This window comes from Aquarana catesbeiana, linkage group LG04 (genome assembly GCF_042186555.1).
Source record: "Aquarana catesbeiana isolate 2022-GZ linkage group LG04, ASM4218655v1, whole genome shotgun sequence".
Lineage (NCBI taxonomy): Eukaryota > Metazoa > Chordata > Amphibia > Anura > Ranidae > Aquarana > Aquarana catesbeiana.
The window spans coordinates 424,201,864-424,221,451 of record NC_133327.1 but is presented as its reverse complement, the minus strand read 5'-3'; the positions used below and the strand labels follow the sequence as shown (position 1 = coordinate 424,221,451).

At 42.9% G+C, this 19,588-nt stretch overlaps 1 protein-coding gene across 1 annotated transcript in view; it reads right to left on the bottom strand.

Moving 5' to 3' along the window:
• HECA (hdc homolog, cell cycle regulator) overlaps positions 1–16,705 on the bottom strand; it is an 85,901-nt gene extending 69,196 nt beyond the window's left edge. Inside the window, exon 1 of the mRNA XM_073627390.1 lies at positions 16,164–16,705. Coding sequence (XP_073483491.1) covers positions 16,164–16,386 — 223 coding nt within the window. The 5' untranslated portion in view covers positions 16,387–16,705. The remainder of the gene's footprint in view (positions 1–16,163) is intronic.
• Between the last annotated feature and the right edge of the window lie 2,883 nt (positions 16,706–19,588).

Here is a 19,588-nt window from a genome sequence, read left to right as displayed (position 1 = left end):
ATAGGGAATACCCTTGAATGGTTGCCAGCTAATCATTCAAGAGCTGTTGAACCAAGTCTCTTAAATTCCTACAAAATCGAAATCCTCTTCGTACAACAGTAGCTCTAGTTCTCCCATCTTATCCGCCAGACTCCTGGCATTGGTGAACATGCCACATAGTATGTGACCGGTCTAAACTATCTCCTTATTGGGTGTTCTTAGGTTGCAAATAGGACTTGTTACTGTACTTACCTCGGGTTGAGGTGCTTTAGTCAACCTACCACTAATGTCCCTGATACGACCCTCTGGAATTTGTTCCGCGCTGACTATCTCTACCTCTGGACCCTCCCCCCGTCGCCTAGTTTAAAAGCCCCTCTAACTTTTCGGCCATCTTCACCCTCCTCATTTAGGTGCAGACTGTCCCTTCTATAGAGCTGGTAACTGACTGAGAAGTCGGCCTAGTTCTCCAGGAACTCAAACCCCTCCTTTCTACACCAGCTCCTCAGCCACTTGTTTACTTCCCTAATCTCCCTCTGCCTTTCTGGTGTGGCTCGAAGTACCAGTAGTATTTCTGAGAAAACTACCTTGGAGGTCCTTTTCCTCAATTTAGCTCCTAAGTCCCTAAAATCTTTTTTTTTTTGACAATCCAGCTACCTCGGACTTTGTCATTGGTGCCAAGGTGCACCATGACAGCCGGGTCTTCCTCAGCCCCTCACAGTAATCTGTCCACCAGATCCGTGATGTGCCAAACCCGAGCACCAAGTAGACAACATACAGTTCGGCGCTTCAGTTATTGTGACAGTTTGCCCTCTCTGTCCTTCTAAGAATTGAGTCACCTACCACCAGAATCTGTCTTTCGTTTCCCTTGGCTTTTCTCCCACCCTCACTGGAGGAGTTATTGGAATTCTTTTATACTGGAGGCGATTAATGTAAAAAGAGCCACCAAATCAGGCCATAAAAATCCAAGCAGGCCCCTTTTGTATCATAATGCATTATGGAAAGGACAATATTGGACTTTTCCCTACAGCAACCACAATTTTTCTATTTACAAGCTTACTGTAGTTAAAACAATGGAAGACAACTTCTGGCTGGTATTTACAGGTTGCTGTGCAATGTTCTTGGCATCCTTTGAGTCAGCCATGGTTGGCTTTATGAAAAAAAAAAAAAATTCAGCCTTGCTTCACACGGATGCAATGCAGGAAACGCAGCAAATTATGTGCGTTACCCGCATAGCATTGCAATCACATGGCGCCCATGCGATCTGCTGTGGGTATCAATATTAGATTAACAACACCCCAAAACAGATCGCAAAACGCATTTCGATTGTCAGAATTGGATCCCATGGGCGTGAATACTTATGCAATGCAATTGATTCAGGTGTGAGGAAAAAAAAAAAAAAAAGGGTCCTGCACCATTTTGGTGTGGATGCGATTTGAGCCATACAAAACGTATGGCTCAAATTGCACTGCACATCACATGCGATGCAATTCTTGTGCAAATCACATGAGATGTCCCATAATCCAAGTGTGAACCCAGGCTAAGTCTTGAATTGCTGAATTAAATTAGAAATGCTTTCTCCTGCTTATAGAAGATATACATATGTCCCTATAGATCTTTATTTACTTTTGGGAACAAATAACAAAAATGTCTATAGTTTGCAGTTTGTAATCGGTCACTTCGTTTATTAATAAGTTAGCCACGTATTTATTTTTTTAATGTTATTTGTATAACAAATTAGCCGCTGTTGAAAATGAATATACACTATATTGTCAAAAGTATTGGGGCACATGCCTTTACACACATGAACTTTTATGACACCTCAGTCTTAGTTTGTAGGGTTCAATATTGAGTTGGCCCACCCTTTGCAGCTATAACAGCTTCAACTCTTCTGGGAAGGCTGTCCACATGGTTTAAGAGTGTGCCTATGGGAATGTTTGACCATTCTTGCAGAAGCGCATTTGTGAGGTCAGGCACTAATGTTGGACGAGAAGGCCTGGCTCACAGTCTTTGCTCTAATTCATCCTAAAGCTGTTCTAATCGGGTTGAGGTCAGGACTCTGTGCAAGTTCAGTCAAGTTCCTCCACCTCAAACTCGCTCATTCATGTCTTTATGGACCTTGATTTGGGCACTGGTCCAAATCATATGGTGGAGGGGGATTATGGTGTGTGGTTGCTTTTCAGGGGTTGGGCTTGGCCTCTTGGGTTCCAGTGAAGGGAACTCTTAAAGCGTTTATTTTTTAATTTTTTTTGGGTTAACAGACATACTGGTCCCTTAAAGCAGATTAAACAGCACAGTGCTTGTGCTGTGTAATCTGCCCCTTTCTAAACTGTAAAAAAAAAAAAACCTCCCTGAACCTGCCACTTCCTGTATCCCCCTCTCTCTGCGCTGACCTTGAAAATCAGGGCTGCTGAGCCATGACCACCATGGTCAGCGTATGTCCCTTCGTCATCTGCATTCCTGCTCTTGGCTCTCCTCTCTCCCCCTCCTCCCTGCCAGCTCCGTGTCTCTGTCTCCAGATATATATGGTCACTGCCAGCCCCTCTATTATAGTTAGGCATAGCACATTGTATAAATATTTTATTAAAACGAGGCTTGTAAATACCGATTTAGCACGATCTTCAGGTTGGTCACGTGACTCTTGGCCAGTTTCCAGGGCTACTGCAGGAGGGGCTAAGCGGCCATGTGACCTCCCCGGCTGACCTCAGAAGGAGATCTCGGCCCCTTCTGCAAAAGCCATCCATCGGAGCTGTACAGTGGCCGCGAGATATGTGACCGGCCTGAAGATCGTTCTAAATCTTTATTTACAAGCCTCGTTTTTATAAAAGACATGTACAGAGTGCTATGCCTGCCTATAATAGAGGGGCTGGCACAGCTTTATACTTTTGGGTTAACAAACACTTTAAGGCATCAGCATACCAAGACATTTTAGACAATTTCATGCTCCCAACTTTGTGGGGACAGTTTGGAGTGGCCCCTTCCTGTTCCAACATGACTGTTCACCAGTGCACATGGGTGAGTGAGTTTAGGGTGGAGGAACTTGACTGGCCTGCACAGAGTCCTGACCTCAACCCAATAGAACACCTTTAGGATGAATTAGAGCAGAGACTACAAGCCAGGCCTTCTTGTCCAACATCAGTGCCTGACCTCACAAATGCACTTCTGAAAGAATGGTCAAATACTCCATAGATACACTCCTAAACCTTGTGGACAGCCGTCCCAGAATAGTTGAAGCGGTTACAGCTGCAAAGTGTGGGCAAATTCAATACTGAACCCTACAAACTAAGACTAGGATGCCATTAAAGTTCATGTGTGTGTAAAGGCAGGCGTCCTGATACTTTTGACAATATAATGTATCTGCCTGTGTTTAAATAGTGCTCACTTCTAAGTTCTGTGACAGTTTTGAGGCTTAATTTCCTTACTGAATAAGTGCTCACAGTTGCAGAATAACTGAAAAATGTGGATGCCGACAGCTGTCATAGTGCTGCCCATTTAGGAAGACCCGTGGGGTAGATGACCACATTCCATCCTGGCCCTCGCACTGGAAGCTTGTCAGCTTTGTTGTGTGTCACCTATCTGAAAATATTCAGTGATACAGGATACCTCTGCTCTCAACCTCACTGTCACCCATGGAGGAGGAGCATTAATCTACTTTGGCCGTACACATTTCCCCCTCTCCCCACCTCAAAGGATTTGGGCAAGTCAGCAGCCACAGTCTGTCTATCTGCAACAATCAGTGCCATACATCAGGTGCTCAGCCTGTCACTAAAGACTCCCTCCTATGGCAAAAATGGGAGAGAACTCAGTGCTTGACCAAATGTGAGTAAGGGAGGGTTCCACTAGAGCCTCTTCGCCCACAGGGATAGTTGCTTCTCCTCCAATGGAGAAGGAACCTTGGGGAAAACCAAGAAGGTGATAGGGAGGGAAGATCCCCCATTTAAGATACCAATGAAAGTAGCCCAGTTAGACTCAGTTATGCAACCCCTCCAGATACAGTATCCCTGGAATTATGGGGGAGCATACACTGAGAGGCCCCTGCAACCAGCATGAAGACCTGAGGGAAAATAACAAATCATTCTGCTGTTCCTGTTAGGCCAAAAGGAAACAAAAATATGGAAGACACTAGGTGACTGCTTTTTTTTTTTATCGATTATGGATGATGCCCAAATATTTCTCATGCACTGTCCTGGAAGATGATTTGGGAAAAATAGGTGGTAGGTGCTATTTTGCTCCACTATCATGCAAAGCTAGATCTGTTGCTTTGTTTAAAAAAATAAATAAATACAGAAGATTAATGCTAAATATTTTTGCACACAAATTGCATATTAATCGATATGCAACTGAAAATGCCTCCACTGTGTGCCTAATACTTTCGCTTCAGTGTCAAGAGTCAAGCTGGCCAAACACAGCTCGATTCCTGCTGAATCAGCTGAAATTCGAGCTTTGGGTGCCCATGTCAGCACCAACCAACTCAACAAAAGTCAATTTCAAAATCGGCTGAACTATATTAAAAATTATTGGCTGAGCGGTGCCTGCATTGGTTAATGCATTTGATATTTGGGTTGTTATTTCAAAAATATCAAGTGATAATAAAATAATCAATTCAAAGTAAAGTATTGGATTTGTGGTAAATTGAGTAAATACAGTATGTGAGGAAAAGAGCTAAAAAAAAAAATTTGAGATCAACAAAAGTCAATTACCAGAAAGAAATTCATTATTTAATCCATTGTATACAGTCAAAATTTTAGGAATGTACATAACAATAAGGGGAACTCCGCACTAATCAGTAAGCTAAATGAATACAATACAATCAGTTTGGTAATAGCTTGTTTTTAACTTAGGAATGTAAATAAACAATGCACCAGAAGAAATCATTCAGTGAATAAAAGCACATGGTTTTCAAAGTTTCACAATATTTGTGTGCCTTCATTCATAGAAAACCTCCCCCTGGTGCCTGTGCAAAAAAAAAAAAAAAAAAAAAATGGTGAGAAAAAAAAAAAAAGAAGAAGGAAGTAGTGCTAAATACCGGTATCTCAAAACCAATATTTAACACATTTGTTAAAGCAAATCTTCAGCCATAAGGTGAAAGTGCCTCTTGCCCACCCTTCCTCCTCTCCATGTACATGTATTGTACTTTTTTTTTTTTTTGCCTAGGCAAATGAGGTGTACCACTGGGCCTTACTAAAGACCTTACTAAAGACCTACTTAGGAGGCCTTACTGTGTAATTCACAGTGGAGGAGGAGGGCTGGTGGGTAGGCCTAGTGGCACGTCATTAGAAGGCCCACCTGCTGAACCCAGAAGAGCCAGCGGGCCTCTCCATGACATCAGAGATAACATGACAGTGCTGGACCGAGTAGCGGCAGGACATGAGAGAATTTATATGGGACAACATTGGATCCGCTGGATGAGTATCTTAAAAGTGCAACACCCACCTCCCACTAGGCAGGGTGAAAGGAAAAAAAAAAAAAAAAAAAAACCACACACACACACACACACACACACACACACACGGGTGGGGGCATGTAGGTTCACTTTATCTCAAAAGTAGTCAATTCACCAAAAAAAAATGCTTTATTTAAATATAGAATTAGATATTTAAAAGGCAAAAACCCCACTGAACTGACCCCACAGTCACTGTTCAGGTACTATGGATGCCGAGGCCAAACAGGAGAAAACAAACTGTAAATGGCTAGCTTTAGAAGTCACCTGATGTCTAAAGCCCAGTACACACGATCAGAAAATCGCACGAAAAATGCTGCTTTCGAAGCGTTCGTACGATAATTGGACTGTTGGTACAGAGCTTTCGAGGGCCGATCATGGCAGGTCATCCGATATTATTTTATCGGACATGAACCAAAAAAATTTCCGTACGATGTTAGATCGCACTATTTTCGTTTAATCAGTACAGCTGTGGTTCGAAAATGCAATACAAATACATTACAACACATGACATCACTTCCGAATTTATATTCTGTCGTATGAGGATTTTCATGACATTAGTAGACTCATCCGATTCGATCTGAGATTATCATGCAAAAAAAAATTAGAGTTGCTGTCAGTTTGCTTACCATGCAGACAGTATATAAATTCCTGGATGTATAAAAGTGTCAAGCAACAGAGCCCTGCAGTTTTCTACATGAAGGATACACACACTCTAAAGCCCCTTTCACACGGGGCAGATTCCGTCCTGATCAGCAGAGGATCTGCTCACAGATTCCTTGCTGATCAGAGCAGAGCACGGGCAGGGGACAGGTCCATGTTCGCTCAGTTTCTGCAGAGTGCACACGGACACAGCCCGCTCTGCTTTATGGGCAGCCGGGTGTAAATGGACTTTGCTATCTATTTACTCCTGTTTTCTGATCTGATCTGCCTACAGGGAGGAGAATAGATCCCCTTCTGTTTTTAGCAGACCAGATCTTAGGTAGGTGGGTGATCAGACAGCTTTAGCCTCTGGCATTTGTTTACATCCCATTCCAATAATGTCCTGTTGCACCTGTGCAATATCTTTCCACAGACTTCTATGGGCTGATCTCACAAGAATCTCCAGATTTGGGACACCGCTCCATAGACTTCCATGGGACCGTCTCCTGAATATTTCTGGCCTCCAGACACTGCTCTGTAAATATATATGGGGAGCTACTGTGCATAGCCAGTACACAACAGATTATTAGGACAGAAAGTAAGCAAGCACTGGAGGCTGCAACAACTAGGCTGAGGCAAGAAGAAGAAATCTGGGGAAGAACAGGGTAAGGTAAAGTAGAGTAAAGAGAGTGTACTTTGAGCAGATGTGCATTAAAGTAGAAGTCCACCCTAACACTAAAATCCCTGCATCTACAGACATCCACAATCTAACACTAACCTATCCAGCCCTGTAAAGAAGAAATCAGTATACATACCTTTTTTGAAGCCAAGCCGGTCTCCAGAGTCGGCAGCTCTGCAGAGGACACGTCCGACAACGGCTGTGAAATGAATGGGGAGTGATGTCACCCATAGACTTACTATGGGGCTTCTGTTGTCAGCTGCCTCCTCAGCGAAGCCGCAGCTGACAGCTCAGTGTGGGATCGGCTTCAAAAATGGTATGTATGCTGATTTCTTCTTTACAGAGCTAGATAGGTTAGTGTTAGATTGTGGACGTCTGTAGATGCTGAGATTTTAGTGTTATGGTGGACTTACACTTTAATCCCATAACTATGTGGTTGCCTTATTGGGCATTGTTATTCCCCTTCAGTATTTTAAGTGCATCCACGGTCACAATTTAAGACCACATATTCATTTACCATATTGTATTTATATATATCGCTAGCCTACTTTTACGAATGGCCTTAAAGTCTGTAATGGATTCCCTTAATATGCAGAGATTTCATCTCACTTCCTGTTTGGCTATGGGACGGTGAAGGAAAAGCTCTCAAATGGGAAATGGCAGTGGTAATAACCCTCCCTCACTCTATCCAAAAAAAAAAAAAACAAAAAAAAAAAAGTTTTGCCTATAGGTTTGCTTTAGGGAAACAGCGATCAGGCTTCTAATGGCTTCTGTTCTGACACATGAAACATCAGGCTTAGGCAAAGTAAATACAGATAAATAAGGAGGCAAATGTAAACCAATAGGTGCACAGGTATATAAAATTATTTTTACTGTAACTTTTTTTTAGGCTTAACTGCCTTCAAAGTATATACTACTGTAATAGCCCACTGATATTTCCTTCTTCAGTCACTGAGCAGTACAGTAAACCGAAACCACAATGAACACCTAAAATGAAAGTGGAAATACACAGTATTTTAACATAACGTACCATTTTGTTTTTACTGTGGTGCAAACCGACCAGGGCTGACCATAGACAACTAGAATGTCGGCCAGTTCCTACTGAATCTGTTGAAATGTAAGCTCTGGTAGGCCCTGCAAGTACCACCAAAAACTCAAAATCATCTGAACAGCAATTGCATTCTATCAGATTGGGCAGCACCACTGTATTTAGGCAGCAAATAGTCCCTTGATCCACGAATGGGTGATGTGTGCTGACCTAGGGAAAACAGAACAATGTATAGCTAAGCTTTAGTAAACTGACCCAGAGCAATATAAAAGGCTTCATGTACATACAGCCTATTATGACCGCCAGGAAACTGCAAAACACAGCAAAATCACCCTCGATTTTGCCGCCAGCGGTCAAAACAGTCCTATTCTGAACGCGATTCTTCAGCGTTTAGGAGAGTTTGGTTGAACCTCCCCTAACCACAGCAGCCCATAAACGATCCTAGAAGCCTATGTGTACATTGGCACATGGGCTTTTCCGGAATTGGCATTAGGAGCTTTGGCAAAAAAAAGAAAAAAAACCTCATGTTTAGGCGCTGTAGCGTACATGAAGCCCAAAAGAAACACAAGCATCACTTTCAGTAACTTATCTAGGAGGATCACTTTAAAACACAGAATTAATGTAGCCATGTTCCCCAAAGTGCACTTATCCTTTAAAGGATATGTAAAGGTTTGTTTTTAAAAAAAAAAAAAAAATATAATACATGTCATACTTACCTCCTCTGTGCAGTTGGTTTTGCACACAGTGGCCCGATCCTTCTCTTCTGGGGTCCCCCAACGGCGCTCCTGGCTCCTTCTCTTCTCGAGTGCCCAATTGGAGAGCCGTCCTCCCTTGGGGCATTTGTTGCGAGTGCACCCCCGAGTCTTGCTGCTGCATCCATTGGCACGGACAGCAGGACTCAGTCCCACCCCTGCCCCCACTGGATTTGATTGAAAGCAGTGGGAGCCAATGGCTGCGCTGCTGCTGTTCACACGGTCGCTCAGTGCTGTTTAGCGCGAACAGCCATGTGTTTATGTTTTTGTGCTTGCTGCAAGCTGCATGCTGGCAGCCCATATTAGTGAATAGACATGCATCATCTGCACAGACTCGCCCGCACAGGTTAGCAGGGATGGATGCACGGACCCCAACACAAAGCCTGCGTACCTGTTAAACTCGGCTGTGCAGGCGAGTACTTCCATTCACTGATATAAATTGCCTGCACACAGTTCACTGCAGGTCATAAAACACGCTGCTGTTCATGCTATACAGGGCTGAGCACATGTGTTAATGAGACCTTTCCAGCCAAGGAAGCTGCCATCTTAGCCTGTTTGATCTGTAGTTGACATGATACTGCACATGTGATCAGTTATGACACCAGCCATATGATGGCATGACAGTTCAGTTATGAGCACAAGAAACTAACAGTTATTTATGGTATGCCATTAGTGTCACCAGTTTGGAAAAACCATCAATGGGTTTTGTTCCGCTATACTTTTGGCTGCTGCCATGTTGAACAGTTCTGTACAAAGAGGAAGTCCCACCACCAAGAATCATTCTTGTTGCGGATTGGCTGTTATCTGCAGAAATGTCCCTTGTTTCTTATTCGTAAATGGCATGCTAGACAAGTAAAAGCAATTTCTGCAGTCTCTCTGCCTGCTTTATAAACCTGAGACAGCTGTTTATCATACCTCCCAACTTTTTGAGATGGGAAAAAGGGACACCCATTAGCAAAAGAAGGTAGGCATAGGACACACCCACTGCCACATCCCCTTAAAAGGAAAATTATAAAAAATAAAAAAGAAAAAGGGATTTGTTAAACCCACCAGGGTTTTTTTTTTTTTTTTTAACCACCAATATTGCTTTATACTGATTTTGACATTTACTAATGCATCAATTAGGAAATTGGATAAAAGGTTTAGCCCTGTGAAAAAATTTTGAAAGATAAATAGTGCATTTTATATACAGCTATAAAGATCAGATCAAAATGATGGACAAATGAGGAGGAAAGAGGGACAAAGGGACTTTGTTCCAAATCAGGGACAGTTGGGAGCTTTGCCTAATCTATAACAACGTTAACCAATGTAGTGATCAGTAATAATAATAATAATAATAATAATAATAATAATAATAATAATAATACACCCAAACGCCATACATGGGAGGCCATAGAAGAAGTGACAGAAAACATAAGGGCATAATTTAACAGATCCTTTCCTGCTGAGGAAGATGCAAGTGCAATATTATCTCAGTTAGTCACTGATTCGCCTAATATGCAAAAACAAAAAAAGTGGCCAGGATCACACTTAAAGTGTTTGTTACCCCAACATGTGCCTGCTGTACCATGTACTTGTATGAGAAAGCATCATGTTCTCTTTGTATTGCTTCCTTTGTGTGAAATCTCTGGTGTTCCTGCCAGTCCCTCTGCTTTCCAATTATAAACGGACCACACTAAGCAAAGGGAACAGTGTGGTCAGTTCTCCAGCTATGCTGGGAACTCAGCCTACTCTCCTCCAATGATCAGACATTACAATCTAATTGTACAATCTCCTTTAGATCTCCCAAAACTCTGCAGGGCAAGGGCTTGTCTAAATGGACATAAACTGATCGGATATATTAGATACAGTGCCTTGCAAAAGTATTCACCCCCTTGGCTTTTGACCTATTTTGTTACATTACAACCTTTAGTTCAATGTTTTTTTTTTTTTAATCTGAATTATATGTGATGGATCAGAACACAATAGTCTAAGTTGGTGAAGTAAAATTAGAAAAATATATACATAAAACTATTTTTCAGAAATAAAAAAAATGATAAATTGGCATGGGTGTTCAACCCCTTTGTTAAGAGGCCCATAAAAAGCTCTGGTGCAACCAATTACCTTCAGAAGTCACATAAGTCACATAATTAGAGGTGGACCGATATGGGTTTTTCTCTGGCCGATGCCAAAGCCGATATTTAGAAATCGCGGTGGCCGATGGCCGATATATGATGCCGATTTTTTTGGGCCGATATATTAGGCCGATTTTTTTTTTTTTTCCCCTTCATCTCATAAAATCTAACAGTTAGACCCCTTTCACACTGGGGCGTTTTTCAGGCGCTTTTGGGCTAAAAATAGCGCCTGTCAAACGGCTCCCCTGCAGTCTCAGTGTGAAAGCTCGAGTGCTTTCACACTAAGGCGATGCGCTGGCAGGATGTTAAAAAAAAGTCCTGCAAGCGGCATCTTTAGAGCGGTGTATACTGCTCCTCCACCACTCCACGCCCATTGAAATGAATGCGCACCGCTGCCGAAGCGCCTACAAAGCGTTTCGGCAGCAGCGCTTCAGGGGCGCATTTAACCCCTTCTTCAGCTGGGTTATAAGTGCCCCGCTAGCAGCCGAATAGCGCCGCTAAAATGATGGTAAAGCGCCGCTAAAATTAACAGCGTTTTACCGTCAACGCCTGCCCGCTCTAGTGTGAAAGCAACCTTAAGTAATAAGTGATACAGAAAATTTTTTATATTTAAACATTTATTAAACAAAACAAACCTCCAATCAGTTCACTTGTATGTAGAATTTAGATTAAAAAAAAAAAATAACTATATCTTAAATATTAAATACACAAAAACAGGTAATCAAAACTTTTGGACGAAAAAAAAATGGACTAACTTTACTGCTTTTTTTTTTTTTTTTTAATTTCATTAGTGTATTTTTTTTTTTTTTTTTAAATTGCGTTTGAAAGACCGCTGCGCAAATACCGTGTGACATAAAATATTGCAACAACCGCTATTTTATTCCCTAGGGTCTCTGCTAAAAAAAATATACATAATGTTTGGGGGTTCTAAGTGATTTTATAGCAGAAAATACAGGATTTTTACTTGTAAGCAACAAATGTCAGAAAAGATTTAGTCTTTAAATGGTTAAACTGAAAACTTCTCCATGGAGTTCAGTCTATTGATAAAAGAACCTGAAAGAGATACAATGTATCTTCTTATCAGACTTGGCAGGCTGCCCAGAGGAGGAGAGAAGATAACTTTACACAACTTGCAATTGACTTCTATTACAGAAGTCATTTGCAAGTCCCGCTGAATCGGCTTTTTTTATCAGCACAATCTGCCGATGCCGATTAAGTAAAAAAAGCCAAATATCGGCCAATATATCGGTCGACCTCTACATATAATTAGTGAAATGATGTCCACCTGTGTGCAATCTAAGTGTCACATGATCGGTCATTACATATACACACCTTTTTGAAAGGCCCCTGAAGCTGCAAAACCTAAGCAAGAGGCACCACAAACCAAACACTACCATGAAGACCAAGGAACTCTCCAAACAAGTAAGGGACAATGTTGTTGAGAAGTACAAGTCAGGGTTAGGTTATAAAAAAAAAAAAAAAAATACAAATCTTTGATGATCCCTAGGAGCACCATCAAATCTATCATAATCAAATGGAAAGAACATGGCACAACAGCAAACCTGCCAAGAGACGGCCGTACACCAAAACTCACGGCAAGGAGGGCATTAATCAGAGAGGCAGCATAGAGACCTAAGGTAACCCTGGAGGAACTGCAGAGTTCCACATCAGAGACTGGAGTATCTGTACATAGGACGACAATAAACCATACGCTCCATAGGAGTTGGGCTTTATGGCAGAGTGGCCTTTATGGTGCAAACCCAACACATCACATAACCCAAAGAACACCATCCCCACAGTGAAACATGGTGGTGGCAGCATCATGCTGTGAGGATGTTTTTCAGCAGTCTGGACTGGGAAACTGGTCAGATTTGAGGGAAAGATGGATGGTGCTAAATACAGGGATATTCTTGAGCAAAACCTGTACTACTCTGTGATTTGAGGCTAGGACAGAGGTTCACCTTCCAGCAGGACAATGACCCTAAACGCACTACAAAATCAACACTTGAGTGGTTTAAAGGGAAACATGTAAATGTGTTGGAATGGCCTAATCAAAGCCCGGACCCCAATCCAATAGAAAATCGGTGGTCAGACTTAAAGATTGCTGTTCACAAACACAAACCATCCAACTTGAAGGAGCTGGAGCAGTTTTTGCAAGGAGGAATGGGCAAAAATCCCAGTGGTAAGATGTGGCAAGCTCATAGAGACTTATCCAAAGCGACTTGGAGCTGTGATAGCCGTAAAAGGTGTCTCTACAAAGTATTGACTTTAGGGGGGTGAATAGTTATGTACACTGACTTTTCCTGTTATTTTATCCTATTTGTTGTTTGCTTCACAAAAAAAAAAAAAAAATACCACCATCTTCAAAGTTGTGGGCATGTTCTGTAAATTAAATGAAGCAAATCCTCAAACAATCCATGTTAATTCCAGGTTGTGAGGCAACAAAACACGAAAAATGCCAAGGGGGTGAATACTTTTGCAAGGCACTGTAGTTCTCATATTACATAGTTTTTGTAAATCTAAAGTTGATTGACAAAACATTGTAATGTGTAAGATCGAAGACATACAGCAAGTACGTCAGATGGTATTTTGTTTGCTAGCACACAGAGTATCATAAACAATTACATTTTTTATACAGTAAAATCTTTCAGATCAGTTTGACGATAAGCCTGAATGGTAGTTGCCCCTTCAGTGAGCCTACTCTAAACACAGCATGTTGGCCCAACTCCCCCTAATAGTTTGATGTAACGTACTCTTGGGTGGCTATGCATCCACAAAAGGAGCACACTGTTCATTTTGCATTACTCTAGGTTTATGCTATGATTATATCTATATGTGCAATGTTCTTTACACAATTGGATTATTGTTAAGAAACTTTATATACATGAACATCCTAACATTGTTCCTTTTAATTATAGCAAGACTATATTCTGTCCAACTATTGGACCGCCACAACCCCCTTCTTTTTTTAATAAAATGTGTTAAGGGGAAAAAAACAAACAAAAAAAAATAAATCCTTGCCATCACATTTTTTTTCATCCTTTGTTGCAGATCTGCAGTATTTGTCTACATGCATTCAGTTCAGTGATGTCTTTGCACCATTGCTCAGGGCGGGCGTCCTGATGGTGACAACAGCGGAACGTACCTAGCTAACGAGCATCAGCATGGACACTTGCAGTCTCCATCAAAAGTGCATGTGGCAGGGCGACAATGCAGGAGAGCATTTAGGAGGCAGATCCAGGGTGTTATCAACCTAAAACAATACCTGATCACCAGCTATTTAGGGTAGCACTACTGCCTTGCAGGTCCCCCGCTCAAATCCCAGTCAGGACACTATCTGCGCGGAGTTTGCATGTTCTCCCTGTGCTTACATGGGTTTCCTCTGGGTACTTCGGTTTCCTCCCACATTCCAATGACATGCTGGTAGCTTAAAGCGGAACTTTAACCTCCCCATCAACTTTTATCAATCTTTTTACATGAGGGGAGGGGATACCTTTTTTGGGGACCTCAGCCCTGCACTAGACCAGCCTCCTGGTCTACTGACATCACAGGTCCCTTTAGCTCGCAGGACACTCTACGTTGCATGTGCCGCACCATGTCACCAGGGGTCCCAGTGTCTATTTGTGTGTTTTGCAGCTGCCCCCTCACAGGGCACTGTATAACCTGACACCGACAGGAGGTATCAGAGGAAGCTGGTGGCACAGGACTAGGTGTGCTGCAGTGAAGCAGCAAATTCCTAAATAGCAGCATTGGATCACTAGGTGTGCGAGTATGCTTTTAGGAAACAGCTAAGGGAGGGGGAAATTAATTTTACAGCAGAGGGCCCATGCCGGTGATGTAAGCTGAGCTGTGCAGCTAACTTTACATGCCAGAGAATGGTACGAGGAAGGAAGGAAGGAAGGTGGGTTTTACTGCAGAAGAGGCATTGCATATCTCTTCTGCTAAAAAGAGCCTACCTGATCACAGTTTGTGACAGTGGAACTTTTGTTCCTCTTTAATTGGCCCGTGTATGTGAGATAGGGACCTTAGATTGTAAGCTCCTAAAGAGCAGGGACTGATGTATGCATGTCTGCAATAATAACTAGTTCATTTATTAAAAATCTACTCATATCCATCCTAGGAAAATCCTTTTGCTATGGAAGCTGATGTTAATGATGGGGTATTTGTAGCACTGTGTGGGCAGACATGAAAGGCCGATCTGATTGAAGATGTCAGTGATGGGGTATGTGTAGCACTGTGTGAGTGGACATGTAAAAGTCGATATAATTGGAGATGTCAGTGATGGGGAATGTGTAGCACTGTGTTACTAGACAAGTAAGGCTGATCAGACTGGAGATGTCAGTGATGGGGTATGTATAGCACTGTGTAAGCAGACATTCAGGCTGGGTTCACACCATTGCGAAATGGATGCAGGCTCCCCGCATCTAATTTGCAATAGCAGGAGATTTTGACCGACTCTCTATGGAGCCGGTTCACATATCTCCGCTGTGGCTCCGGTGCAAATTTGTAAAAATTCAGGCTGAGACTGGATCTGAAACAGTGAACCAGGACGTACCGAACGTCTGCGGCGATGGTGTGAACCCAGCCTCAAGACCAATGTGATTGGAGAGATCAGTGATCAGGTATGTGTAGCAGATATGCAAGGCACTGGGTGGAGCAGACATGTAAGGCCGATGCGATCAGAGATGTCAGTGGTGAGGTGTGTGTAGCAGACATGTAAGGCCGATGTGATCGGAGATGTCAGTGGTGGGGTGTGTGTAGCAGACATGTAAGGCCGATGTGATCAGAGATGTCGGTGGTGGGGTGTGTGAAGCAGACGTGTAAGGCCGATGTGATCAGAGATGTCAGTGGTGAGGTGTGTGTAGCAGACATGTAAGGCCGATGTGATCAGAGATGTCAGTGGTGAGGTGTGTGAAGCAGACATGTAGGACCGATGTGATCAGAGATGTCAGTGGTGAGGTGTGTGGAGCAGACATGTAGAACCGATGTGATCGGAGATGTCAGTGGTGAGGTGTGTGAAGCAGACGTGTAAGGCCGATGTGATCAGAGATGTCAGTGGTGGGGTGTGTGTGGTGGACATGTAAGGCCGATGTGATCGGAGATGTCAGTGGTGGGGTGTGTGTGGTGGACATGTAAGGCCGATGTGATCAGAGATGTCAGTGGTGGGGTGTGTGTGGTGGACATGTAAGGCCGATGTGATCGGAGATGTCAGTGGTGGGGTGTGTGTGGTGGACATGTAGGACCGATGTGATCAGAGATGTCAGTGGTGGGGTGTGTGTGGTGGACATGTAAGGCCGATGTGATCGGAGATGTCAGTGGTGGGGTGTGTGTGGTGGACATGTAAGGCCGATGTGATCGGAGATGTCAGTGGTGGGGTGTGTGTAGTACTGTGTGGACAGACACATAAGGCCGATGTATTGGGAGTCCCATGTATGGTAACTGGTAGAGGGGCCGATCCTCCAGCAGGCAGTGACAGGTGCGCAGACTGGTTGACATGATGCCAGGCTCTTACCATTCTTGTTGTCACAGGAAGGTGCGGCCGATGCCACCGGCACTACCGCGGAGGCTGCAGCCAGCAGAGTGACCGATGCAGCTGTGGCTCCCGCTGTGGCCGCTGCCATTCCGCCTCCTCCTCCTCCTCCCGCAGCCGCTGCCATGGCTCCATTTTCCTGCTCATCCCCGCTGCTGTTAGCGCGCTTGTTCTTCTTGCCCTTGCTGTTCTTCACGTTAGGCATTGCGCACACAGCTCCTACTTCTCCTCAGAAGCGCCTTCAGCTATTTGCCCCGACGGCCTGCATGGTGCCCAGGCTGCAGGCGGGGGAGAAGGAAGTCTATGAGGGGGGTGCGGCCGCCTTGTAGGCTTCGGTGCAGTGCTGGCACGTTAGATGCCCGCTGCCCATGTACAGAGGGTGGCTGCACCAGTAGCCAGGATTAGAAGGCGTGTCTCGTTGTTTTGATTCTGCTTTCCGTAGACTCGGTTCCTCCCCTCTGTCAATTTTTCCCCGTCTGTCGTGACGTCACGACCCCGCAGCCCATCCCTACGTGACGCCACCGGCGCTCCCTCCGCCCCGCCTCTATCCTGTCTCTGGTCTGAAGGCGTCAATGTCCGCGCCCAGTCTGACACCCAATCAGAGCCCGGGAGTCGGGCCGAGGGGTGTGGCTTGCCCGTTGCCGCATTTTTCAGTAGAACACAATAGAGTGGAGGGAGAGTGTGTGTGGAGAGTGGGTGTTGTGTCACGTACACGAGTGGTGCGCTTCTCATGTCACTGATGTGTGTGTGTATTAGTATTAGTATTAGTCTAATATGGGACATAGCCTCATAGTAATGAATGGAAATCCATGTTCAGGAAAGAGACAAACCCCTGATCACACCGGAGTGATTTGTCTAAAAAGTGCAACAACAATAACCTTTCTATTTGATTTAACAGGGAATAACGGAGCTTCTCTGGAGCAGGATTGTGTTTTTGGCCCCATGGACTTTAATAGGTGCACCTGAAAAATGGACTTAAAAGTCGGTATGTGTAGCTGCTGACTTAGAATTTTATGCTGGGCAGGCGGAACAACTCTTTAAAGCGTTTTTTTAACGTAAGTTTAGATAAAGGACCTCTGCGCTATTAGAATGAACTACAACAATATACCAGTAATAAAATAAGAGGATAAAAAAAATGCTGCAAAATCCAACAGGTGATCACTAATCACCTAGTGTAAATAAAGTGTATATATATAATTATATGTGATCTTGCGCATAAACCTCAATCACAATAAATAACTAAGAAAACGTGCTAATCATAATGGTGATGAAAAATATAAATTATATATGTGAAATAAATCATTTGTATATGGGGAAAAAACAGATTGATGCAAAACTTCACACTGATGACAAAATAATATAACAATGTGCAAAAATTATAGACAATAGCAAAAGTGTTCAAAAAATAGCAAAAATGTTCAACAAAATGTGCAAGCTGCAACAAGTGTATCAAAATAAGATACCAAAATTCAAAATAAGGTTCCAATGTGCAAAAAGTTCAGGAATCTTCACCATCAGATAGAAAAAGACATCATGTTTACTGTAAATCAAATGGTAACAACACCCCTTCAATGTGCTCTCAATGCTCTTACCTTGAGGACAAAGATAAATGCCTTAGTTCATTGCTGGGACAAACACCTTGAGAACGGGATCCACACTCAGTCAGGATAGGGGATGGGTACTTGATGGAAAAGGCATCGGTCACCTCCAACCCGGTATCTGGATCCACATGGAAAGAAATAGCCTCCAATAGTGTATTACCACAAAAACCCAGTTTATTAAAAATTAAAAATGTGCTTACATCAAAAAGGTGAAGGATAAGCCAAACAGACCAGAAACGGTGTTTTTCCGCCACCTCATACGTCACTTCCAGTCTGCAGTAACAACTTCTGGTTTGCGGTAAACAACTTCTGGTTACGTTATTGCGTCCTACGTGTTACGTCACACCCTCATGTGACGTGAGGAAGTCACGATGGTAGCGTAGTGTGCATTAGATTGATTACATTCTATATACATGGTGAGTTTTATGTTCATGTAGTGTGCCCCTCTGTATAGTGCTCAGACCCTCATGGATATTAATTGAACATATTATTTATGTTGTTAAATATTTTTGATACACATTTACTTTGATAACAGAAAGGTTTATTGAAAGTCATACATACTTACTAATAATGGTTACAGTAGCTACTTTATGTTTATATTGTACATGTGCACTGAATTTTTTTTAGGAAATGTGGACAACGTTCATTGCCCCCGTTTCTTTTAAAACTTTGGACGCCAATAAAGATGTTTTTATAACAAAATATTTGTTGTATGTTTTGGCACCATTAAAATCCCCTTCTGTTCTAAAATTCTTTGAAAACTATTGATAGATACAAGATAACTGAAACCATTTAATTGGATCCTTCTTTACCATTGATCAGGGGTCACCCCCCCATATGTACACATGTACAGGGATTGCCATGAACAAAGATGAGGGGTCATCCCTATTTCTTCACTTTGGGGTGCGGCAGAGTAATCTGCAATGCAGCGGTTCCCGGTCCCAGCTTCTTCTATATCAATCCATTGCAACAATTCAAGGGATTACAATAAAAGAGGCCGGGTGTTTAATAATAAGAAACAAAAGCACTGCAGATTACTCCACCGCACCCGAAAGTAAAGAATCAGTCCCGTTTTTTACTCAGTTCATTTTAGTGGGTCGGTATAACTGTCAGGCAACCAAAATTTTTATATGAAGGCCAACATTAGTCATCCCTGTGTTCCTGTCATGTTGTGATTAATTATTATCCCTTGCACTGAAATTTTGAACTTTTCTTTCCATAATTTAAAGTTGTATACAAATATATATATATATATATATATATATATATATATATATATATATAATGTCGGTGAAGGTGCTAAATCTGATTCTTTTTTTTTATTGCAGATGTACGGGGTATTTACTGCAGACACAGCTCACAAGGCAGGACTACCCCAGTGAGTGAAACAGAATATGAAAGCTACATTGCGTCTCCACCAGCATGTGACGTTCACACGGAGACTTCACCAGCATGGGATGTTCACATGGAGATTCCACCAGCATGTGACGTTCACACGGAGACACCACCAGCATGTGACATTCACACGGAGACACCACCAGCATGTGTCGTTCACACGGAGACTCTACCAGCATGTGTAGTTCACATGGAGACTCCACCAGCATGTGACATTCACACAGAGACTCCACCAACATGTGATGTTCACACAGAGACTCCACCAGCATGTGACATTCACATTGAGACACCACCTGAATGTCACATTCATGTTGAGACTGCAGCAAAATGTGACGTTCATGTTGAGAACCCATCAAAATACCAGGGAATCCATTTGAATATCTCCTCCCATGAAGACGAGGGCAAGCTTAA